Raw genomic sequence first — 26,585 nt, forward strand, 5'->3', positions numbered from 1 at the left:
TTATTATTATTAATTTAGATACCATCCTTCATTACAAGATTTCAGGGCAGTTCACAGGATAAAAATACCAGGGAGAAAACCAAAGAAATTGTTAAAACAAAACAATAACACCCCCCTCCCACAAACACATTTAAAAGGCTGTAGAATATTAATCAGTCTTATAAAAGCCTTTTTCTTTTTTTACAAACCTCTCAGTTTAAGGCAGGTTCACATCTGCAGTCAAACTGTTGCCCCCAACTCTGCTTGTTTAATGGTCTGTTGCAAGTGCCCAACAGATAAACTGGATGCAATGTTACATGCACCGTCCCGCACTGTCCGGTGCATTTATCATGCATGATTTTAAAAAATACAAATAGCAGCTGATGGAGGGAGCTGATAATTATCAGGGTTGCAGGAGGAAGGGATGGAGGAGCTTAACTCATTTCTTTCCTGCTGAGATCCTTAGGGAGGCAAACTGCTCCCTAAAAGCTGCTATTTGTATGGGGAAGAAAGTGTTAGGATATTTCCGTTCCACCTTAAAAGGGACCAGGCTTTGTGAGTCACAGAGTCTGCGTATTTCCTGTTCACAGGAAGTTTCTGTTTGTGAATAGCTTTTCTTCTCTCTGTGTCTGGACACGCAGACAGGAAGTCATGTTTTTTCTTTGTTCTGACCAACGCTGAATAAAGTTGTAAATAATGCTCTCCTGAGTGCAGCTTTCATTGTACGAACTCTGCTGATAGAGCGTGCAAGAGCTCTGGAATGTGGCAAGCTATTTCTGGGGCTCATGTCGCTAATTGACTGATACTGCGTTTTTACAAGAGATCGATGGATCATCCGGAGATGGCGTTGGGGCTTGATGGCCTTTGTCTCCCTGGCAGTATCCCAACAGAAAGTTCTCATTGGGAACAAATCTGTAGTAGCTGTAAATCTGAAATATTACTCCAGGTCTGTTGTTTGGTGATGTGCTGTGATGGAGAAGAGCAGAATGTCATGTTTATCTCTTGGCTCTTTTCAGAATGCCGGATTAGCTGGCCGTGTGGCCCACATCTAGGCACCGAGTTCTCAGGTTCTTACCTGGTTCTTCTCAAATTTGTTGAGGTGATCTGAGCGCTTCAAGTGTCTCTCTCCGGTGTCTCCTCTTTCACCATAGATGCTCAGGTAAACGTTAGCATCCGTTCCAGCGCCCCACACGCCCCCAGTGATGACATTGACTTCATACAAGTTTGCTGGGGGAAGGAAGCCATAAATCTGTATTCAGATTCTGAGAGGACTCGTTTTCCCTTCTGTAAACATGTTTTGCTTAGGCTTAGCCTCTGTTATTCACTGAAGGGTTCTGGTGAGTCAATAATAATAATAATAATAATAATAATAATAATAATTTATTATGTATACCCCGCCCATCTGGCTGGGTTTCCCCAGCCACTCTAGGCGGCTCCCAACCAAATATTAAAAACACAATACAGCATTAAACATTAAAAACTTCCCTAAACAGGGAATTCCTCCAGGAGGGAGTTCAGGACTCTTCTCATCATAGGGTACCCACACTTACCAAGTATTGTGTTTGTTTTAGTAGAGTACGAGAGCTGGGGGGGGATTCACATCTGACAACCAATGTGGCCCTTTGGTCTCAGGTGTCAAGAAAGTGGCCCCCCAGAGCGCAGGGGAAGAGTGAGACTCAGAAATTGAATTAAGTGAATGAGGAACTGACTCTGCAGATGAGAGCTGGTTGACAGAGTTGAGAAAGGACAGTTCAACCCCCCTTCCTGGGGAAGACTCTGTTAGTTCTCAAGAAGAGGAAGAGTTGGAAGGCAGCCAGAGCGCTGCTACGCAACCAGCAGATAAGCAGAGGTCTGAGACTGTCAAATGACAGTGGGGAGGGTGAAGGCCAGCCTCTCAGTCCCCATTCTAGGAGACTGAATAAGATCAGATGGCAACGGAAGGGCAAGAGGGGAAAGACGGGAGTTTGGCTGCTGTGGGAGGGGTGAAAATCCAGACTGGCCAACTATCATCAATGCGAGCAGGTGAGAAGCAGTGCTCTGAATGTGTCTTTTTGTAAATAAACGTACATAAAACTACCAGAGAGTCATTACTTCTTATTGGGACTTGCTTGCCTTCCAGAGATCATTACGCCAGATAGTACAGGGATGCACAAGTCTCAAACGCCCAGGATACAAATTTTCCTGGCCCTCCAGTAGCTATCGTGGCTCATTTACCAGAAGTAATGTATTTAGGGTTAACTCTAGAAGTGTTACTTGATTGTATCTATGGAAGATGGAGCAAGCTTGTTTTCTCCTGCTCTGGAGGGTAGGACTCAAACCAATGGCTTCAAGTTACAAGAAAGGAGATTCCAACTCAACACCAGGAAGTGTACATACTTGAATCTGACCAAAATAAGCCTGCTAGAGCAAAATATACATCAAGGTAGCATACAATGTCCTCCTCCTCTTTTAATCCCCACAACGACCCTTTGAAATACTGAGAGGTGGGGACAGGCCCAAGGTCACCCAGTGAGCTTTGGTGCCCAGTGCTGATTTGGTCTCCCTGGTCCTAGTCCAATACCTAACCACTACACCACGCTGCCCTTGTCCAAGTCTCCTCCCCAATCACCTTGCCCAAGTCTCCCTCCCCAGACTGCTTTTGCATTGCAGAGGAAAAGATGGGGGAATCAGCAGTGCTATTTCCTGAACTGGAAGGAGCTCTGACTAAAGTCCCTTCAAACTATCAGAAAGTTGGAGAACCCTGGACTCGTGTCTGCATGGATCTCCATTTATTGGCCACCCTGCTCACACAAGGTCCATACCCGCTAAAGCTGGATACAAGGAAATGCACTAGGAATCATGCACACCAACAAAGGAAACTGCCTTATATTCGTTTAGCACAGAATTGTTGGTACTGGCATGCAGCGGCTCTCCAGGATCTTTCAGTTATGGATCTTTTCCATCCCTGCAACTGAGCTATGGCCCTTCGATCCCAGTTTACCTTCCAGTGACCCCAGTTTACCTTCAATTTCCTCTCCATCCTCTGGTATCAGTTCCACCACCAGCTCCTTGTCCTCTTCATCCCTGGCCAGCCATCGGTGGGCTTCAAACTGATAAACCTCCATAATATCTATCTCCTGAGGCTCCTCCTCTTCCTCCGCTTCTTCAGGAGACTTCTTCTTCTTCTTCTTCTTCTTCTTTTTCTTTTCCTCCCTTGTTGGCATCTTCTTAACCGTGACAGTTTCCAAGAACCAGCCGTCCCCAATGCCACTCCCGTCGTGGCCAATTCGGATCTTGTAGACTTTGCCAACGTCCGCAGCTTCTACCTTTAAGATGGTTAGTAAAATAAACTCTGAGCGTTTTGACAGCATTTTAAGGTGTTGAAAGCGCTTTGTACATGCTCTCTGTCATCCTTACGACAACTCTGTTAGATATTATGATCTCTATATTTCAGATCGATGGACAGAAGGGTGCTTTTGAAATTGTACTAATTTTGTTAAAGACAAGACTACTGAACATAAATAACAAACATGCAGGAGGAATAAATAAAATAGAAAAGAAATGATAGGCAGTGCTTGCAAAGACAGTTTTTTGAAGCGGGTTTCTTTTCTTTTCTTTATATTCTAATAGCTTTCATTTAATGATTTTGCAGTTTACGCAACAAAGCAAAAGACAAAAGAACATGCAACAAGAAATTATAATCTTTAACTAACCCACAGGCAAGTCATAGATATGTAAATCTTTTTTTTAAAATGACCAAATAGAGCTCCAAATATAGAATGAAATAATGAATGGTCCAAAAGCCCAATGAGGAAGTTGGGAGAAGAGGTAGGGTACTGGGGAGAGTTACTAATATTTCCAAATTAAATCATAATGAACTGGGATGGGGTTTCTGAAGACCCCCGTGGGCAAAAAAGGTAATAGAATCATAGATTTGGAAGGGGTTCCCAGGGTCATCTAGTCCAACCCACTACAATACAGGAGTCACAACCGGAGAGTAATTGTGACATCAGATGATTGACAGGCAGGTGGCTCCACCAACCTGTCCAATGTGGGCTGCTAGGGGTCAGGAAGGTAATTTCTGGGTCTGTTGCCCAGATCCAGTTCCACACCTCTGCCACAAGCTACTTATTTTCCATGGTTTAGTTTGGCTCTGCCAAGCAAGGCAAGGAGCAAGCCCTCAGACATTCTGCTTCTAAATAAAAAATATCTACATGGTGCCTAGGGAACAACTTGCACCTTAATATCAGCAAGACAAAGGAGATGGTGTTGGACTTTCAGAGGAAGAGAGGAGAACTAGCTCCGCTGTACATCAGGGAGGGCTGTGTGGAGAAAGTCTCTTCCTTTACATTCCTAGGAGTTTATCTCAGTGAAGATCTTAAAGGTAAAGGTACCCCTGCCCGTACGGGCCAGTCTTGCCAGACTCTAGGGTTGTGCGCTCATCTCACTCTAGAGGCCGGGAGCCAGCGCTGTCTGCAGAAACTTCCGGGTCACGTGGCCAGCGCGGCAAGCTGCATCTGGCGAGCCAGCGCAGCACACGGAACGCCGTTTACCTTCCCGCTGGTAAGCAGTCCCTATTTATCTACTTGCACCCGGGGGTGCTTTCGAACTGCTAGGTTGGCAGGCGCTGGGACCGAACGATGGGAGCGCACCCCGCCGCGGGGATTCGAACCGCCGACCATGCGATCAGCAAATCCTAGGCGCTGAGGTTTTACCCACAGCGCCACCCGCGTCCCATAGTGAAGACCTTACTTGGAAACTAAATACAACTCAGGTGGTTAAGAAAGCCCAACAGAGACTCATTCTCCTCAGATTATTGTGGAAGAATGATGTCAATCAACATTTGATGATCTCCTTCTACCGGTCCACGATAGAAAGTGTCCTTTCATACTGCATCACGGTGTGGTACACTGGTTTGACATCAACTGATAGGAAGTGCCTACGGATGGTGGTGAATACAGCACAAGATATTATGGGCTGTCCCGTGAATCCACTGGATGACATTGCGGAAGAACGATGCCTCAGGAGAGTGAGGGAAATTCTCAGGGGTGATTCACACCCTGGCCGGCACTTTCTTGATCTCCTGCTCTCAGGCAGAAGATACAGAAGCATGATTAGTCGCACCAACAGGGTAAAGAATAGCTTCTATCCTGGGCTGTTAGGCTGTTGAATGAAAAGATAACAACAGGGCAACTGACTTTGGGGTTTGGTGGGTGTGCGTCAGTAAACAAGGGGAATTAAGACTAAGAGAGCTGAGTAGGGGGTGCTCGTGGAATCTCACTGTATACAAGTTGTACAAGTGACAATAAAGTATTTCAATTTCAATTTCTGACCAGGAGAGAATCTCTTTCACAGCTCTCAGGGCTGAGAGTTAAAGGTTCTTATTTTCCGTTTCTCTGTGATCACGTCCACAAGGCACATTTTGAACTTCATAACACATTGTGCAGGCGTGACCTCGGAGAAGCTAAAACTGAAGAAGGCTCGTCTAACATCAAGCCTGGCAAAAAGATGTGATATCTAGATCTGCCACACTTTTGCTGGTGGAGAGGGAAAGCACTCACCCCAGAGAAATCTAGTTAGAGCCCCTTCTGTGGCTCAGCCCTACCTTGAAGGTTTCTGTCGCTCCTCTCTCGTAGTTGTTTGACCGGTTTCTCAGAATCAGGACCTCTGTCTTGCCCAGCTCACCATAAATCTGCATGAAGACGTTGGCATTGGTTCCCGCATTCCTTACATCGCCAGTCACTACACACACCTCGTAATTTATCACTATGTTTGAAGAAGACGGGGAGGAGAGGTTATTGTGGGAATTAAGGCTGTTCTCTCTCCACCCCCCCAATAGATTTTAGAGGTAAAGTCAGTTATGATTCATTTGGCTAAAGATTTTGAGTATAATATACAGCTGAGTGATTGGGAAAAAATATGGAAAGAAGGTTTAAAGTTTACCACATGCAATGCCTTAAAAGAAAATGTGGTGAAAATGATGTATAGATGGTATATTACACCCGTTAAATTAGCTAAAATGTATAAAATTAGCAATAAATATTGGGAATGTAAAGAAAAAGAAGGAACATTTTATCACATGTGGTGGGAATGTAAAAAAGTAAAAAGCTTCTGGGAAATGATATATAATGAGATGGAAAAAATGTTGAAATATACATTTATAAAGAAACCAGAAGCATTCTTACTGGGCATTGTAGGAAGTGATATAAACAGAAAAGAATGTAAGCTGTTTTTATATGCAACGACAGCAGCAAGAATATTATTGGCAAGAAGAATTACCGACGAAAGAAGAATGAAGGATGAAATTAATGGACTATGCAGAACTAGATAAACTAACAGGAAGGATTCGAAATCTGCAGGACCAGAAATTCACAGAAGACTGGTGTAAATTTACAGACTATTTGAAAAGTAATTGTGATGATCAGACTACGTTTGTAGGTTTGCAAGTTTTGTGAGGTAAACTATTGGAACTATTGCAAAAATGGATAAAGGGGAGGATGGTTAGTTAAGATAATTAAAGGCAATATGGATTTAAGAAATGCATAAGAAGTGGTTAAAACGGTGGATCATCAGAGGTGCTGATGGAAGTCCAAAAAAAAAAAAAGATTATATAAGTGGTGAGGTTCTGTGGTATGTGTTATAATTTATATGTTAAAATTAATAAAAATTATTTTTTAAAAAAAGATTTTAGAGGATGAAATTAGATAATACAGAACCTTAAAATGCAATTGTATGCAATTTGGAATACAGTCGTACCTTGGTTTTAAAACAGCTTAGTTCTCGAACGTTTTGGCTCCCGAACGCAGCACACCCAGAAGTGAGTGTTTTGGTTTGCAAACTATTTTTGGAAGCCGAATGTCCGATGGGGCTTCCGCAGCTTCTGATTGGCTGCAGGAGCTTCCTGCCACCAATCAGAAGCTGTGCTTTGGTTTTCGAATGTTTTGGGAGTCGAACGGACTTGGTGAACAGACTCCATTCGACTTCCAAGGTGCAACTGTATAAACATAGACATTGGGTGAGCTGGAAATCACTAGCTTTGTTGAATTTGACTATAACGGTTGAGTAACAAATGTAATTTTCAATATGGAAAGGAGTAAAATATTCTTATGGGGGGGGGAAATGATTTACTATGTGAAGAAGTGCTTTCTTGTATCTGCCCTAAATCTTCCAACATTGCAAAGGACAACCCTCCCTTTCTTTCACTCCCAGAAAATGCTATCAGTCATAATCACTAGAAAGGTGCCACCAGTCCTTACGTTTCTCAATTGGGACGATTTCGCTGGGGTAGACTTCAATCTCTACCTTTCCATCGGCTTCGGTTTTGTCCAGCCACCGGTTGCAAGGGAAGTTGTACTGCTTGCCATGGACAGGAATTGAAATCTCAACACTGCCAAGGTGCCAGCCAGCCCGGAGTCCTACATTGTCGTGCCCGATGGAAATCCGCTTGATCTTTGGGAGGCAGGACAGAAAGAGTTTGAGTGTGTCATGGAAATGCCTATTGCTCTAGCTTTGCTCAATTCTCAACTACCTCAATTGTCTTTGCTCTCTGTCTCAAAGGGGACTTCTGGATTCTGCTCAGCGCTATAGCAGGCAGACAGATACAACGTCTAGATTTGATGAGTTGCACCCAACTAAGTTCCATACAACGTAGACCCATTGCAGTTAATGGAGCTATGTTAGGCATGCCCATTGATTTTAATGGTTCTGCTCTGAGTATGAGTAACATTGGACACACAAAAAACCCTGGAGATCAGTTGTTGTTGTTGTTGTCGTTGTTGTTGTTGTTAGCATTAGTATTAGTATTAGTATTAGTATTACAGTGGTACCTCTGGATGCAAACAGAATCCGTTCCAGAGCCCCGTTCACATCCGGAAGTGAACGCAACGCACGTCTGCGCCTCTGCGCATGCGCGGGTCGCGATTCACCGCTTCCGTGCATGCGCGTGATGTCATTTTGAGTGTCTGGGCATGCACCACTCAGCTCAGTCTCAGCTGGCTTAGCCAAAGCCAGGGTAAGTCTCCGGTGAAACCCGGAAGTAACGTGTTCTGTTACTTCTGGGTCGCCGCGGAGCGTAACCTGAAAACGCTCAACCTGAAGCATATTCAACCTGAGGTATGACTGTATTATTATTATTATTATTATTATTATTATTATTATTATTATTATTATCATTATGATCCCAGCAGCTCTCAAAATGACTGAAGCCTGTTGAGCAGAGGCTAAATGATCTGAGCCTGCGCAACACCGACAGCACATCATATTAAGACTCCTACAGACAGCAGAGGTAGTGAGGAGTCCTGTGCACAAGAAGGTGGTGTAAAGCAAGCCAATGTAAGTTAAGCTAGTGTAAAATTGCACCAGTTCCAAAGCCCCTTCAGCAGCCGGCTGCTGCTCCACCTAAGCATGACAGAGAGAGAACAAGTCATGGAATCGTAGAATTGTAGAGTTGAAAGGGACCACAAGGGACATCTAGTCCACCCCCTGCAAATGCAGGAATCTTTTGCTCCATGGGGGGCTCGAACCCACGACCCCAAGTTTAAGAGTCTCGTGCTCTACTGATTGAGATATCCTCCTAAAATAGCATTTTATGCTGGGGTGCTGGGTTGCATCACAGAACTGTGGCTTAGGGTCCACACTAAGTTCACCCATTTGGGTCCTCTTTCTGCCATGCCTCCACCATGACCTTTGGGGGGACTTACCTTGGCTTTGGCGCAGCCAGCTGAGGCTGAGCTGAGCTGAGCAAGATGGAGTTATATTTGGCCAAGCTGGAATGGGGGACTTAATGCCAGCTGAACCTGGCTGAGACAGGAATCAGCTGGTTGGGCCAGTGATCTGCTACATCCTACGATGCTTATTGAAATTGATGCTTTTGAATTATGGTGCCGGAGGAGACTCTTGAGAGTCCCATGGACTGCAAGAAGATCAAACCTATCCATTCTGAAGGAAATCAGCCCTGAGTGCTCACTGGAAGGACAGATCCTGAAGCTGAGGCTCCAGTACTTTGGCCACCTCATGAGAAGAGAAGACTCCCTGGAAAAGACCCTGATGTTGGGAAAGATGGAGGGCACAAGGAGAAGGGGAAGACAGAGGACGAGATGGTTGGACAGTGTTCTCGAAGCTACCAGCATGAGTTTGACCAAACTGCGGGAGGCAGTGGAAGACAGGAGTGCCTGGCATGCTCTGGTCCATGGGGTCATGAAGAGTCGGACACGACTAAACAACTAAACAACAACAACAAAGATGCTTATCCCAGTGGATCTTTCCATAGGTTTGCCCCCTAAGTGGGTTCAAAACACCATGCTCCAATTTTTCCTGTTCTCCTGCCTCGACCCACTGTTTTCCTCAACATGGAGTCTGATAACGAGCTCTGGAGTCCTTGCGTGCTATTTCTGATGTTTTCTTTGAGTCTAAAAAAGCTATTTCTTAACTGTGGGTTTCAGTTTAGAAAGCATGTGATGCCATAAAGCATGATAAACTGCTAGGCAACCACACTCCATTTTTAAAGCCATTGTGACCCTAACAATTAAACCAGTCCTTTCTGGCTCAAAGCCATGTTTGTAGTTCGTTCTTACCTCCCCGATGTCCATTGTGTCAAGAGTGAAGATATCAATCCGTCCTCGTTCAAAGTAGTCCTCTAAGTCATTATCAGACACCAAAAGTGTCTCCTTTTTCGTGTCTGCTTTTTCACCGTAGAGCTTGATCAAAACCTTTGAATCTGAGCTGGCTCCAGGGACGTCCCCTGTTTTTATGCTGATGTGGTAACCGATATCTACAGAAATATTAGCATGTGCTAGGTATGAGACCTGACAACGTATGGCAAAAACTCATCCCTCATCACTGGTGATCAAAAAAGAACAGGAAGGGAAAGGACAGAAGCTAGGAATTCATGTATGATACTTCAGACTCTTTCAGGACCAACTGAAATGGTCAGTGTCACCCATTCCTATGCTTGATGGAGGAAAGAAAAAATAGATATTCAAAGGACTTGGCCAGAAAGAATGAGAAGATCTTAGCAAGTGTAAAGACACAAGTTAAAAGAATGCTTTATATCTACCCCCGTCCCAATGAAGTAAAAACTGAACAGCCAGACATGAAATCCATTTGCAAACTCACTTTCCAGAATAGATGATCTCCCAGCTGGAACTAACTCTCGAATAATCATGCCATCATCCTCATTCTTGTCAAGCCATCTGGTCAGCAAATAAAAGTTAAGTTACCTGCTATTACCAGCCAAGCATCAGGAGGTTTATTAAAATCCAGGAAGATACAGTGTATACACTGAGAAACAAACCTGTGTGCCTAGAGACCTTTTTATGGCAATCTGGAATAAAGAAACAGATTACAAGACACCTGGCAAAGAAGAAACAATATCCAATAATTCACAGAATTGTAGGGTTGGAAGGGACCCCCAAGTGAAAGAATCCCTGACAGGTGGCCATGCAGCTTCTGTTTGAAGACCTCTAATGAAGAAGAGCATATCACCTTGCAAGGTAAATGTATACCGTATTTTTCGCCCTATAGGACGCACTTTTTCCCCTCCAAAAATGAAGGGGAAATGTGTGTGCGTCCTATGGGGCGAGTGCAGGCTTTCACTGAAGCCTGCAGAGCGAGAGGGGTTGGTGTGCACCGACCCCTCTCACTCTCCAGGCTTCAGGAGAGCCGCAGCGCCAGCCCCACAAGGTCGGGGGACAGCGGGGAGGCGGAACGCCGCCATCCCGCTGTCTCCCGATGTGGTTTGGAGGCTGACGGCGGGGAGACGCGTGCTTCTCCCCGCCGCCAGCCCCGCAAGCTCCGGAGACAGTGGGGAGGCGCAGCGCGTCTTCCCGCTGTCCGCGGACCTGGTCTGCAGGCGGGCGGCGGGGAGAAGAGCCCTTCTCCCCGCTGCCAGCCCCACAAGCGCCTGGGGGGGAAATATATATTTTTTATTTATTTTCCCCCCAAAAAACTTGGTGCATCCTATGGGCCGGTGTGTCCTATGGGGCGAAAAATACGGTATATCTGTCATCTTTATTCCATTTCTCAGTTGTGGATTTGAGATGCTTAAGGAGGCGGCAGGGAACAAGAGCTAGGGAAAGGTGTTAATTTCTGGCAGTTAACGCCTTAAACATCATCAGCAAGATTGAAACCTTCTTTGTTTGGGGAGTTTGGGAAAAAATGACCCCAAAGGGTACTAAGAATATGTATAATTTCTGTTTTATCCTAACCTCTGACATGTTACATTCCAGGTAGTAAAGTTAAAGGTAAAGGGACCCCTGACCATTAGGCCCAGTCGTGACCGACTCTGGGGTTGCAGCACTCATCTCACTTTGTTGGCCGAGGGAGCAGGTGTGCAGCTTCTGGGTCATGTGGCCAGCATGACTAAGCCGCTTCTGGTGAACCAGAGCAGTGCACGGAAACGCCGTTTACCTTCCTGCTGGAGCGGTACCTATTTATCTACTTGCACTTTGATGTGTTTTTGAACTGCTAGGTGGGCAGGAGCAGGGACCGAGCAATGGGAGCTCATCCCGTTGTGGGGATTTGAACCGCTGACCTTCTGATCAGCAAGTCCTAGGCTCTGTGGTTTAACCCACAGCACCACCCGTGTAGTCATCTACAAAAAAAGTGGGCTACTCATTGTCTATTCTTCCCCATTTTTTAAATTGAAGTTTTCATCAAAGGGCAGCGGGCTGGTGTAAGGGGCACAGGACAAGCCATGTGGGACTCACAGCTCTGGCCACTCCCCCCCCCCCCACATCAGGATTTGCTGCCTGAGGCAGCTGCCTCACTTGGTCTCGTCATAGGGCCACCCTCACACTCACTTTCTCTCTGACACACACACACATACACAATTTGCAGTCTGAACTGGTGCAGCCTGGCAGCAGATGCATTGCATGCATTTGGTGATTGTATATTCAATTTTTAAAAAAAATGCAAAATAGCTATGAGACCCTGGCAAAGCACCACAGCAGAATGGGTAGCATGCAAAACGAAGGAACCAAATTTCCCCTTGCTGAACGTTTGTTGATTGTCGGGTATGTACTCTACCCAGTATTCTTCCCTTTCAGTCTCTAGAACCATGTGGCGAAAGGTAAGCGCTTTGGAAAGGTTTAGATGCCTCAATTAGCAGTACCGCACCTGAGTTTTCATTTTTGCTGCAAAACCTGCTGTTTAGGGATGTTCATTGTGGAGAAAAAACACTTTCTTGCAAAAAAAATGTTGTGTTTGTTTGCTGCCGTTTTTCCCTCTGCCTGCTACTGCTGGGGCGCCATTTTGTTCTACTTGAAAAGGCCACATCACACCATGATCCCAGCCCATCAAAAATCACGATGATGCCACAGCACCCTGCAACCAGTCAGGCGGGACTATGTGACAGCAGCGCTGAGAGAAAACAAATCCTACCTACTGCCCTCCCTCTGAATAGGAGGAAATGAATCTCTGTTGCCTAGGCATTATATGTTGATTCTCGTTATTTGTCTACACCATACTGGCGATTTTGTCCACTTTCATTACTAGGCAAGACTTTCCAAATTCCATAAGTTGCTTATAACTAGGCTGGAGAAAAATGTGGATGAGGATATATATCTTAATGCATATCCCACCAAAAGCAAGTGTCGATGGATGACATCTGCATTCTGCACCGGCTAGGAAAAATATGCAACAATTAGATCAAAGCAATGCTGTTTTGGTCTGGTTGCCTTGGCAATGAGGAACACATTTCATCTTCCACTGACACCCACCCCCAGCGAACAAGGGAGGGTGTGTTTCGTATGAGATGTAAAAGGTTCGTCAACATGCTCGTCCGTGGCTTTGGCATTAGTTAGGAACAGTAATCCTCTGCTGTGGTGACTTGTGGCAGAGATCGAGAAGTAGGAATGTAAGGAAAGCAGCTGGAGAAGCAACCAAGATAACTTCCCAAAGGAAGGAAGTCTTCGCAGGGTTGGTTTTGGTCTTTGGTTTTTACCTTGCTGCAACTTAGTACCTTTGTCTCGTGCAGCTCTTGATGCTGTTCCCATCCTAGGATCTTGTTCCAGTGACTACAGATTAAGCCACCGCCATGGTCAAGACATCTTGCTGTTTAGGTGGCACCTTCATGAGAAGTTCTTCTGAGATACTTCCTGTTTTGGTCTTATAACCGGGATCACTCATCACAGGAAAGCTGCTTCCAGCAGCCTCCTTGCAATGAGTGTAGCATCTACATCAGCCATCAGCAAAGCCCATAGTTTGTGATCAACGTTTCATACAAAGATTTTATGCTTCTCAAAAAAAGAAACACCCCAAAGAAATCGGAAGACTCCTTGACCAGCAGGCCTGGAATGGTTGTCATCCAATATCTACAGGTCATGGAGAGATCTGCTTTCCTTCATAAAAGAGGATGCAGTTGGCGAGCACCTTTGTCTTCAAATTTCTCAAGAGCCCATGACACAACCGCCAAGCAGAAGGCAGCCATGTTGGCAAAGAACGCACGTGCCAGCATTGGGCTGGGTTCTTCTGCTGCAGGCTGTCATGTGACCCTCTTTCTATTTGAAAGGTAGAGATAATAGAGGTGCAAGGACAGCAAAGGAAACTTCTCTTGAGATTTGACTGTCTTACATGGAAAAGAGGGCTCTGGAGATGTCAAGGACCATGTGCTCCTTTTTGTGACATGTGTTTCTGTGAATGGAGGGTGGTATAGAATCCACCCTGCAGAGCAAGAGATTTTAAGATCTGGGCCTTGGTCTTTATGTTCCTGATTGGTGTGATGTCTCTCTGGGGTTTAGAATTTGCTGCCTCCATGATTTCACATGGAAAGGAGAACCAATTGTGGCTTAATTTATACAGCACCCATTTTTATTTTTCAAGGCCACTGGATTGGAAGGAAAGAATACCATGTTTTAAACCAAAAAAATTGGTCAATGGGGTAATTCTAAATCATTTCACCTTATGAACTATTCCTGGTTTTGAAAGGGCTGTACATTCCACTTGCATGTTGTATCCTAGTAGCTTGCACACTTCCTAAAATTATTGTTATTTATTGTTTCAACCACTGTGTGCTAGGCTAAGATAGCCTCAGAATGCTTGTGTCAGGAGCGTTTATGGTGAGGTTCAGTGGTTGAGGCCATTGGGGTTATGTTGGGTGGCTTATGCCTATTCTATCCTTGTTTTTAATTTTCTCTCTGAGGCATGATTCGAGAGAATGGAGGTGACAGGTTTTGTACAACGAGGCCCACAGTGTGCTCATTGTATGTTAAAATAAAAGGGTAGCCTGCCATCTTGAACACTCAGCCAGCTGACAGAGCACAGGCACAGCCTGACATTTTTCCTAGTACCTGTAGCAGGGGAATTCTTGATCCTCACTCTCTGGCTGTCCATCTTCCCTCACTATCACTTTGCCAAGGTACCAGCCGCTGCTTCCTCCTTTGCCGTCATGCCCTATCCTCACCCTTCTCACCTGCTTCAGGTCGACCGCCTCAATGATGAACTCATCAGCCTTTGGCGCAAGGGAAAGCAGAAAGAAAATGGTCAAAATGGGAGACAAGAACGTCGAGAAACAAACTCACTTTTCTACACCTGGAATGGTGGACTCAGATCTGAGAGAAATGGGTTCAGGCAGGGGAGGCTGGTTCATTAGGGCAAATGAGGAACTGCCCCCAACAGCCAGTCCCCTAACTGCCTGCCATTTTACTTACCATCAGCACTTCATGTCATCAGCTCTGACTCAATCTGCTGATGGATCCCCTGCCTTCCACCTCTAGGAGCCAACTGCTAGGGGCCAAGGTCCCTTTGTCCCCCAATAAAATATTTGAGGGGGCTACCACCACCCCCAAGTTGATGGGCATTGCCATTGAAATGGTGTAAAGGTAAAGGAACCCCTGACCATTAGGTCCAGTCGTGGCCGACTCTGGGGATGCGGGGCTCGTCTCGCTTTATTGGCCGAGGGAGCCGGCGTACAGCTTCTGGTCATGTGGCCAGCATGACTAAGCAGCTTCTGGTGAACCAGAGCAGTGCATGGAAACGCCGTTTACCTTTCCGCCGGAGTGGTACCTATTTATCTACTTGCACTTTGACGTGCTTTCAAACTGCTAGGTTGGCAGGAGCTGGGACCAAGCAATGGGAGCTCACCCCGTCGTGCGGATTCAAACCGCCGACCTTCTGATTGTCAAGTCCTAGGCTCTGTGGTTTAACCCACAGCGCTACCAGTGTCCCTTACTGAAATGGTGAGCAGGTGCCAAATATTGTGATGTAGGGTGGAGCCCCCCATAATATTTTATTCAAGTTGGTGCCCGAGTTCTGTCCCAGCAAGGCTTAATGTACACCTGCCATCACTTGTAGGACTTGTAGGGTTGAAGCCCGGGACGTGACAGAGCAAAATGAGCCGGAAAGCTTCCAAATTCAACAGGCTGGCTTGCTACATTTTGGAGTGCCATCTAAAGAGGGCCTTTCCCAATAAAAGCACTATATAAATTGATCGCCCCGATTAGGGGTGTCAAGAGGTGAGTAGAGTATGTGGATGTACTAGGTAAACAGCCAACACAGGGCTCTAAACTCTGAGCTTTTTTTTTTTAAGAAGAAAGTTATGAAGCAAAATGTGCAGGTACCCTTCCAAATGATTTCTGTAAGATTTATAACACTTGAACAGTAACAGCTTTCCTAAAAAGAATATTGGGAGCTGTAGTTTTTAAGGGGGCTGGGAATTGTAGCTCTGTGAGGGTTCTCCTAACGACTCTCAAACTACAGTTTAAAAACTACAGCTCTAAGCATTCTTTTTGGGTAAGCCATGATTGTTACAATGGTATAAGAGTGCTTTAAATGTAAAGTGGTTATATACACACACAAATGGTTATACAAATCAGTGGTGCTTAAAACTGTTTTAAGCTGCTAACATTGATATAGTTAAGTTTGAGAAACAGCAATAGGTACATACCGAGGGCTTGTTAAGAGAAGATTCAGACATCTCCTGACAACAACCCCCATCAGAGATGAAAAAGGAATCTGAGGGAGCACTTCAGGTCTGGCTCATGTTTTACAGCTCATGAAAACAAAAGGGAACATCTCAAGGTGCTTATAAATAACTTCAATATAGTCTCTTTTTAAATGTCCGGCAGGTTTCGAGCTGTGGTGAATTCTTCTTCAGGGAATTGCTCTCTGCCTCCAGCCCTTCTGGATTCTCTTCCCCAAAAGAAAAACTACATTAAAGTTATTTATAAGCAGCTTGGGGTGTTCCTTTTCGGATTTGTTTTGTTTTGTAGCATAAAAGTGCAACCCTTTTGTTATATATCTGAGCCGCCACTGTGTAGAAGATGAATTAAATCACTCCGCAAGATGTGCAGTCCCAGCTGCTTGGAGAAAACTGACTCTCGACAGTTTTGGCATGTGAGGTAGAACGTTAAAATGGTACACACACACCCCCTTCCTAATAATATCTAACTATGTAAAATAACTTGGGGATTGCAAGCCTTTTTGAGCCACATTTGGACTGTTGACAAAGTGCTGTTCACGCCAGTCACAAAATGGCTGACATGTTGGGTGTGTGTGGCGTAATACAAAATGGCTACCATTTCTAAAAGAGGAGGCAGGACCACACAATGGTTTGGGGCATTACCCCCGGCAGACGTACCCCCATCAGCTGGAAAAAGGCACCTACGTCAATCAGCGATGCACTCACTCACATCTGGAATAGGCTCTGTTCCACATGTAAAATGGCAAACCTTCCCTTCCACTAGGCAGCACTTCCTGCGGTCACTTGACAATGACCACCAGTGGTAGCAGCTAGAACAAGGGATAAAAAGATGAGCAGCCAGATTCCAGGCTACTCCCTGTGATCCTTTAAAAAGGCCATGGCACTGGCACCTGTGAACTGACTGCTCAGCATTCCTGCCAATGCTGGCATCTGCCTGGGACAACTGGCCTCATGTCTATTGTTTGGGCTGGCCCCCTCCCTCTTTCCACAGCTAGTATATCATGGTGTCTTCTTAAACAGGCAGACAGACAAACTTACATTGCCCTTCTCAAATTTATTGATCGAGTTCACGCTGTTCTGCAGGACGCGGTCTCCGGTGTCTCCCTGATCCCCATAGAGGCAAGTGAAGACGTTGGCATCTGTACCGCTTCCACTCACCATCCCGGTGTGAACAACGACCCGGTACTTTTTCACTGCAAAGGCACAGGTTAAGGAATCCAATAATAATAATAATAAAGGTAAAGGGACCCCTGACCATTAGGTCCAGTTGTGACCAACTCTGAGGTTGCGGTGCTCATCTCGCTTTATTGGCCGAGGGAGCCGGCGTACAGCTTCCAGGTCATGTGACCAGCATGACTAAACCGCTTCTGGCGAACCAGAGCAGCACACGGAAACGCCGTTTGCCTTCCCGCCGGAGCGGTACCTATTTATCTACTTGCACTTTGTGCTTTCGAACTGCTAGGTTGGCAGGAGCAGGGACTGAGTAACAGGAGCTCACCCCCTTGCGGGGATTTGAACCGCCGAACTTCTGATCGGCAAGTCCTAGGCTCTGTGGTTTAACCCACAGCGCCACCTGCATCCCTTTATTTATTTATTTATTTATTTATTTATTTATTTATACCCCACCCATCTGGCTGGGTTTCCCCAGCTACTCTGGGTGGCTTCCAACAGAATATTAAAATACAATAATCTATTAAACCTTAAAAGCTTCCCTAAAGAAGGCTGCCTTCAGATGTCTTCTAAAAGTCTGGTAGTTGTTTATCTCTTTGACATCTGGTGGGAGGGCGTTCCACAGGGCGGGCACCACTACCGAGAAGGCCCTCTGCCTGGTTCCCTGTAACTTCACTTCTCACGGCGAGGGAACTTCCAGAAAGCCCTCGGCGCTGGACCTCAGTGTCTGGGCAGAACGATGGGGGTGGAGACGCTCCTTCAGGTATACAGGGCCGAGGCCGTTTAGGGCTTTAAAGGTCAGCACCAACACTTTGAATTGTGCTGTGAATTAAAGAAAAACAAGTCCAGGAATGGGGTTCTTCTACAGCTCTTTCCCTGTGGCGCAGAGCAGTCACTCCAAAGCTTCACACTTCTGTGGTTCCCACAGGCAATTCTGCCAATGTATTATTGTCTCTCATACAACCAGCACTTCAAGAAATATGAAAACCCAACAAAGATTCCAAACGGTAAGGCACACATTGTTGGGCAATGTGCCTGCCTCATAAAAGCTTGCTGCTTTGGGGCCACAAGCTATACCACCTGTTTTATCAAAACGTTGCTAGATAACACGAGAATTCAGTGCAATAATTGACTCAAGAATGTGAGAAGTATTGAGCAGGTGGGTGCGAAATTCCTTGATGGCCTTTGGGTAGGGGTTCAAGGTGGCAGTGTTTTCCATTCTGATTTGTATTCATCGCAATCGACACTGTCTCCCTTCTGCTGCAGTTTCGTTTCTGCCAAATAATGCATTATTCATCTTGATGCCGGCTACTTTGTGTAAGTTAGATAACTTATGTAACTATTTGCATGACTTGTGCAATTAAAAACAAAATCCAGTGTAAAGAAATCATACAAAACCATAAGAAGGTCGTTCACTGTGTATCCATTTGAAGACTTAAAAAAACAACCCATGGTAGGCAACAGTTAGAGGATTATCTAATTTATCATCCTCGAAGACTGTACCCTTCAAGGATTAAGGAGTCATTTAACAACAGACAGTCAGATCTGAAATAAAATTTTCGATAGTATGCCAGTAGAAGAGAAGAAGAGAAGAAGAGTTTGGATTTGATATCCCGCTTTATCACTATCCGAAGGAGTCTCAAAGCTGCTAACATTCTCCTTTCCCTTCCTCCCCCACAACAAACACTCTGTGAGGTGAGTGGGGCTGAGAGACTTCAAAGAAGTGTGACTAGCCCAAGGTCACCCAGCAGCTGCATGTGGAGGAGCGGGGACGCGAACCCGGTTCCCCCAGATTACGAGTCCACCGCTTCTTAACCACTACACCACACTGGCTCTCAGTAAATTTGAAAACACTGGGCAAGTCCCAAATATGTGTAAGCAACCTGCATAATGACTACCACATTGCCAACATTTATCCTGCATTGTTGGACATATCTTAGTGAGTTTATATAGGGTTATGTTGAACTCTTTTGAGGCGGTTGGAGAGAAGAAGAAGAAGAAGAAGAAGAAGAAGAAGAAGAAGAAGAAGAAGAAGAAGAAGAAGAAGAAGAAGAAGATATTTGTACCCCATCCATCTGGCTGGGTTTCCCCAGTGACTCTGGGTGGCTTCCAACAAAGATTAAAAATACATCAAAATGTCACACATTAAAAACTTCCCTGAACAGAGCTGCCTTCAGATGTTTTCTAAATGTCAGGTAGTTGTTTATCTCTTTGACATCTGATGGGAGGGCGTTCCACAGGGTGGGCGCCACTACCGAGAAGGCCCTCTGCCTGGTTCCCTGTAGCTTTGCTTCTTGCAGTGGGGGAACCGCCAAAAGTCCCTGGGCACTGGACCTCAGCGTCCAGACAGAATGATGGGGTGGAGACACTCCTTCAGGTATACTGGGCCGAAGCCGTTTAGGGCTTTAAAGGTTAACACCAACACCTTGAATGCTTGTGGCCTCAGAAATCAGCTAGGGCTTCCTGTTTAGCTCTGCTACACTACTTCCAGGAAAAGGCTTCTAAGACAGAGATTGGCAGCTCCTTCCATCCTTCACTAAGTGTGATAACATATTGGAGCAGGGATTTTGACTAGAGAGGGCTAGAGGAAGTGAGCGTGTGCTCCTGAGGCTGGCTCCCGATTAGCAAATCACAGTTTGCGACATCTGCATTGGACCAAAGTGGCCAGCTCCTGAAATGGAGAAGCAATAGCATCATCAAACTTTGCTCCTCGTGGCCTTTGCTCCATGCGGCTGGCAAACGGCAGAGCCCAGCCAGGGAACACGCACTGTTCCTCGCAGCCACTTCACACAGCGGATTAAAAATAAACTTCATCAAAGGTTTGTTGACATGTTAATCATAGCATTTGCAATTATAATCATTTGCACAACTTCTCGGGAACAGCTCTCCTCTGCATACTGATCAATGAGCAGGAACGTACTGCCAGAGATGGCTCAGATCCACTGTAATCCTGAATTCTGTTTTTATTCAACTGCGGGCCTAAGCACTTGAGGCTGATTGGTGGTTGTGCCATATCCGTGATACACACCAGTGTGACGGTAGCAGTTTAAACTAGGCCAGCTTCATTTTCCATGGAGTGCCAGGCTATGTTTGACTAAGACGATGCAGCAATGTTTTACAATGCATATTATGATGTATATCTATATACAAGTATAATAATAATAATAATAATAATAATAATAATAATAATAATAATAATAGGTAAAGGGACCCCTGACCATTAGGTCCAGTCATGACAGACTCTGGGGTTGTGCGCTCATCTCGAGGGAGCCAGTGTTTGTCCGCAGACAGCTTCCAGGTCATGTTGCCAGGATGACTAAGCCACTTCTGGCGAACCAGAGCAGCACAAGGAAACGCCGTTTACCTTCCCGCCAGAGTGGTACCTATTTATCTACTTGCACTTCAACATGCTTTCGAACTGCGAGGTTGGCAGGAGCAGGGACCGAGGAATGGGAGCTCACCCCGTCGTGGGGATTCGAACCGCCAACCTTCTGATCGGCAAGTCCTAGGCTCTGTGGTTTAACCCACAGCGCCACCCGCATCCCTAATTATTATTTATTTATTTATTTATTTATTTATTTATACCCCGCCCATCTGGCTGAGTTTCCACAGCCACTCTGGGCGGCTTCCAATCAAGTGTTAAAAACAATACAGCATTAAATATTAAAAACTTCCCTAAACAGGGCTGCCTTCATATGTCTTTTAAAGAGAAGATAGCTGCTTATTTCCTTCACATCTGAAGGGAGGGCGTTCCACAGGGAAGCGCCACTACCGAGAAGGCCCTCTCTCTGGTTCCCTGTAACCTCACTTCTTGCAATGAGGGAACCGTCAGAAGGCCCTCGGCGCTGGACCTCAGTGTCTGGGCAGAATGATGGGGGTGGAGATGCTCCTTCAGGTATACTGGACCGAGGCCGTTTAGGGCTTTAAAGGTCAGCACCAACACTTTGAATTGTGCTCGGAAACGTACTGGGAGCCAATGCAGATCTTTCAGGATCGGTGTTATGTGGTCCCAATGGCCACTCCCAGTCACCATTCTAGCTGCCGCATTCTGGATTAATTGCAGTTTCCGGGTCACCTTCATAGGTAGCTCCACACTGGATCAGCAGAGCTGCGTTTAAGGGAAAGACCACAGCTCGGTGGTGCAGCACTGGTTCAATCCACAAGATCTCTAGGTAGGGCAGAGCCACTGCTGGTCACCATAGGCAATTTGATTTGTTGTTGTTGGCATTTGTCTGTCTCAAGAGACAATGGCCATCTCACCATCGTAGGGACTCCACTCTGGATATGTGTAGGGTTTACTCCATAGCCTTGTCTTCTCCCAAAGATATCCCGCAAGGCAACCGAGGTTTAGAATCAGTTTTCCTTCTCCTAGATGGGCTACCTTCTCAGGTTAACAAGCCCCACCTGCCCCTCACTTCCCTCTACAGCATGGGCAGAAGGCGCATAATAATAATAATAATAATAATACCGTATTTTTCGATCCATAAGACACACTTTTTTCCTCCTAAAAAGTAAGGGGAAATGTCTGTGCGTCTTATGGAGCGAATGTGTGGTCCCTGGAGCCAAATTGCCCAGAGGCGAAAAGCAGATCGTGCTTCCCCCCCCCCTTTTTTTTAAGAAAGAGGGAAGAGGGTGTTGAAACAAAGCCGCTGATCGGCAAGCAATTGGGAGGGAGGTAAGGCTGCTGGTAAAGGAGGCTGCCTCGGAAGGGGTGGTGGTAAAGACAGCGAACTTGCAAGGAGAGGAGACTGGAATACTAAAAAGAAGCAATGAGGAGAGAAATTAGAAGAAAACGAGGAGCAAAAACCTGTTCCAGCTAGGGAAAAGACACTAAGGCAAACAAGAGGGAAGGGGGTGTTGAAACGAAGCTGCTGATCAGCAAGTGATCAGGAGGGAGATAAGGGAGGCTAGCGATAAAGGAGGCTGCCTGGGAGGGGGGAGGTAAAAGCCCATGGATCCTCAGGATTTTTGTATTGGGTCACCCCAAATTCACCATCAGCTCACATAGCATGTCCATGGCTACAGCCTGCACCAAAGAAAATCACACACCCACTGTTTCGTGGGACCGCAATGGCGCAAAACCGTGGTTACAAAGCACGGATCCACATGGATCCTCAGGATTTTTGCATTGGGCTACCCCAAACTCACCGTCAAATCACATATTGTGTCTGTGGCCACAGCATGAACCACAAAAATCATACATTAACTAATTCGTTCAGAATTTTTTTTTCTTGTTTTCCACCTCTAAAAACTAGGTGCATCTTATTGTCAGGTGTGTCTTATGGAGCGAAAAATATGGTGGTAGTAGTAGTAATAATAATAATAATAATAATAATAATAATAATAATAATAATAATAATTTTATTATTTATACCCCACCCATCTGGCTGGGTTTCCCCAGCCACTCTGGGCAGCTCCCAACACAACACGAAAAACAGAATAAAACTTCAAACACTTAAAACTTCCCTAAACAGGGCTGCCTTCAGATGTCTTCTAAAAATCAGATAGTTGTTTATCTCCTTGATATCTGATGGGAGGGTGTTCCACAGGGCAGGCGCCACCACCGAGAAGGCCCTCTGCCATTCTTGACCATTGGACCCACTATCGGTCTCATCTGCCTAATCTGTTAGAGCCTGTCTTTGCATGCAAGGGAGGTCCCTAACTCATTGAGGATTTGGGACCCACCACCTGCCCTCACCTTGTTTAGCTGGTCACTTGAAGGCATACCCAGGGTGTGGCCACTTATAGGAGCCACAGATGAGAGTTGAGTGCAGGGTGGTGTCAGGGACTGGACTGAGGGGGACGAGACTGAGGAGGAATGGTGGAGATCGCCCCCTCCCTTCCCTTGAAGCTTCCAGAGAAGAGGAAGGCAGTATTGAGTTACAGCAGTGGTTTGAGGAAGGTCACAGCTCAGAGACAGGCGAACAGAAGAGCTGGGAGGTGTTGAGAGAAGATAAGGCAGAGATGGAGACAGAGCAGCCAGCTGACGCGTTATCACTGGAGAGCATTTCTGACCCCCCTTCTCCCAGAACCCAGCATTCATTGAGAATGCAAGAGCAAAGGACTCGGAGACAATTAGCCCCTGGTGGCCACCATAAGGGGAAGTGCTCTTGGTAGGAAGGGAGGTGGGAGGAGCTCAGTTGGAGCAACGTCATTAATGGGAAGCAGACTGCATTCCTTTGTCTCTCGATGTGATGATTGAATAAACTCATAAGTAAGAAGTCCTCTTTGTTTTTCTCTGCTTCTTGCTGTCACTGGGGGAGGGTAAGATTCCTCGAAGCCTGACATATGGGGACCAAAGGTGGACAGACTACCCAGAAGGAGCACAATGTGCCTACCACCAGAGGTACTACCCCCACAACACACCACACACCCCAGTGTAAGCAATATGGTGCTAGATAGACATCTATATATCTCACCGCGCTTCTCCCAGGGGTCATTTCTCCTCTGGTCACTCTGCTAAGGATACGTGACCTGACTGCCTGTCTCCAGGTCAGTGGTTGTCTGCAAGGGGTTCTCACACAGTGGGGTTGATGTTGCCAGCTTTCATGTCATGTTTGGTGACCTCTTTGTAACATAGAGTTGGACCCTGCCACCCCAAAGCAAGGCGGAGAGCTTTAAAGCTATTTTTGTGTTGGGTTACCCCCAAAAAGGAACTGGCACAACACAGATGGCGCTGTGGGTTAAAACACAGAGCCTAGGGTTTGCTGATCAGAAGGTTGGTGGTTTGAATCCCTGCGACGGGGTGAGCTCCCGTTGCTCGGTCCCTGCTCCTGCCAACCTAGCAGTTCAAAAGCACATCAAGTGCAAGTAGATAAATAGGTACCGCTCCGGCGGGAAGGCAAATGGTGTTTCCGTGCACTGCTCTGGTTCGCCAGCAGCGGCCTAGTCATGCTGGCCACATGACCTGGAAGCTGTACGCTGGCTCCCTTGGCCAATAAAGCGAGATGAGCACCGCAACCCCAGAGTCATCTGCGACTGGACCTAATGGTCAAGGGTCCCTTTACCTTTACCCCCAAGAGGAACTGGCACAGAAGGGGTTTGCAAGCCTTGCTTCAGTTTAACTTGTGCTACTTCAACCAGCCTGCCTTCAACCATGTCTGGTTAAAACTGCTCAAGTTAAATGCGCCTAAGATGCCTGCTTCTTGGGAGAAAAGCGATGACAAACCTAGACAGCATCTTCAAAAGCAGAGACATCACCTTGCTGACAAAGGTCCATATAGTAAAAGCTATGTTTTTCCCAGTAGTGATGTATGGAAGTGAGAGCTGGACCATAAAGAAGGCTGATCACCGAAGAATTGATGCTTCTGAATTATGGTGCTGGAGGAGACATTTGAGAGTCCCATGGACTGCAAGAAGATCAAACCTATCCATTCTTAAGGAAATCAGCCCTGAGTGCTCACTGGAAGGACAGATTCTGAAGCTAAGGCTCCAATACTTTGGCCTCCTTATGAGAAGAGAAGACTCCCTGGAAAAGACCCTGATGTTGGGAAAGATTGAGGGCACAAGGAGAAGGGGATGACAGAGGACGAGATGGTGGGACAGTGTTCTCGAAGCTACCAACATGAGTTTGACCAACTGTGGGAGGCAGTGGAAGACAGGAGTGCCTGGCGTGCTCTGGTCCATGGGGTCACGAAGAGTCGGACACGACTAAACAACTAAACAACAACAACAAAGATGCAATCATACTGGATTTGCTCTCACCTCCACTTTTGGATGGCAGAATGGGGAGCTCTGCCCTGGCGGACGCTAGTTCTGGGCTGGGTGCATCCAACCCCGATTCAGGAGGTCAGATAAGGGGGTTAGACTGTGCCCAAATTATCTCAGTTTTTCACAGCTTTCTCCAAAGGAACTCAAGACACCAAGAAGGTGTAGCCCAAATGACTATACTGCTAAGCCCCTAACATTTCCCATGACCCAGCAGAAAGAACAAGGATGTCTCCAGAAAGAGCTGGGTTTTTTATTTTTAAAAAACCCAACAACTTCATAATTAAATTTTGCAGCCATTCAGCCTGTTAATGGCGTCTGCAGGAGATACAGTACCAATGAGGGTGGGACAGGGGGAGATTAATTGCTACCCAAATACCCGCCCCCATGGAGGTCCTCTTTCTTCTCACCTGGCTTCACTTCAGCCACCTGTGGGCCTTCGGCTGTTAGCTCCCGCACAATCTCATTGTCGTCCTCGTTGCTATCCAGCCAGCGGTCACAGTTGAATGTGTACTTCTCTTTCGTCAGGGTTTTCAAAAGGGTTACCTTTAATTAAACCCAAATTGAACCAAAATGTTGAATAAGTTCAACGTGAATGAAAGAAGGAGGGTTGAAACTGGAGTAGGGGGAAAAAATGCAATTTACCAAACATGCTGGAGTCGTGTCCCTTTGTAAGGTGGAGGAAATGAGTGTTGATTAATAAGATGGTTCAGTTATTTTATTTCCTCCAGACGAGGCCTCTATTAACCTTGAAATTCAGCTAGCTAAATAACCTGTTGTTCTTTTTCTTTCCCCAGAATACAAAAGGAGGTGTACCCATAAGTACAGACATATAACAGCATTTTTTTTTTGGATTTGCTTATGCTGTGGAAAACCTGGGCCAAGCTGCTCACCAGTTGTGTTTGGAACCTCAGACAGGGGGTTGCGTGTCGAGACCCCACAGCCACCCCCTCATTGGAAATAACTCACAGAAGATACTAGCTTTATGTTATTGGGCAAATTTTGGCCACAACTTTATTGAATTGCAGACTGTGAGCGGTATTGGCTTAGGCATTGATTGGACCTGACTATATCTGACTCCTGCAGGAAGTCCAGTAAGGGTAAGCCACTGGTAGGGGGAGCCCTGTCGATGCAAACTAACTGAAGCTCCCCCTGGTGTTCTCGTGGGATTGTCTCAAGGCTCTAGCCCCCAGCCGGGCTTCGGACAAGATCAACACCCCCAGATTCCATTAACGGAATCCACCCCTCCCCTCTCCCACACAAGGTCAAACAATGCCTAACCGCAACCCTAACAAAGTTGTGACGATTGCTACAAGGTCACAGTTCAAGAAGGACACTGACAAACTGGAACGTGTCCAGAGGAGGGCAACCAAAATGGTCAAAGGCCTGGAAACGATGCCTTATGAGGAACGGCTAAGGGAGCTGGGCATGTTTAGCCTGGAGAAGAGGAGGTTAAGGGGTGATATGATAGCCATGTTCAAATATATAAAAGGATGTCACATAGAGGAGGGAGAAAGGTTGTTTTCTGCTGCTCCAGAGAAGCGGACACGGAGCAATGGATCCAAACTACAAGAAAGAAGATTCCACCTAAACATTAGGAAGAACTTCCTGACAGTAAGAGCTGTTCGACAGTGGAATTTGCTGCCAAGGAGTGTGGTGGAATCTCCTTCTTTGGAGGTCTTTAAGCAGAGGCTTGACAACCATATGTCAGGAGTGCTCTGATGGTGTTTCCTGCTTGGCAGGGGGTTGGACTCGATGGCCCTTGTGGTCTCTTCCAACTCTATGATTCTCTATGATTCTATGATTCTATGATTCTATGATTCTATGATTCTAT

The 26,585-nt window shown here is 46.1% G+C and overlaps 1 protein-coding gene across 1 annotated transcript in view; it reads right to left on the reverse strand.

The window, feature by feature from the left end:
• The window catches only part of LOXHD1 (lipoxygenase homology PLAT domains 1), a 197,999-nt gene that overhangs the window by 94,706 nt on the left and 76,708 nt on the right, over positions 1-26,585 (reverse strand). Inside the window, exons 12-20 of the mRNA XM_053407585.1 lie at positions 25,162-25,297; positions 16,913-17,067; positions 14,244-14,404; positions 10,072-10,148; positions 9,531-9,727; positions 7,215-7,407; positions 5,564-5,724; positions 2,981-3,284; positions 1,055-1,206 (exon numbers count right to left, since the gene is read on the reverse strand). Coding sequence (XP_053263560.1) covers positions 1,055-1,206; positions 2,981-3,284; positions 5,564-5,724; positions 7,215-7,407; positions 9,531-9,727; positions 10,072-10,148; positions 14,244-14,404; positions 16,913-17,067; positions 25,162-25,297 — 1,536 coding nt within the window. The remainder of the gene's footprint in view (positions 1-1,054; positions 1,207-2,980; positions 3,285-5,563; positions 5,725-7,214; positions 7,408-9,530; positions 9,728-10,071; positions 10,149-14,243; positions 14,405-16,912; positions 17,068-25,161; positions 25,298-26,585) is intronic.

Source organism: Podarcis raffonei, chromosome 11 (genome assembly GCF_027172205.1).
Source record: "Podarcis raffonei isolate rPodRaf1 chromosome 11, rPodRaf1.pri, whole genome shotgun sequence".
Classification (NCBI taxonomy): domain Eukaryota; kingdom Metazoa; phylum Chordata; class Lepidosauria; order Squamata; family Lacertidae; genus Podarcis; species Podarcis raffonei.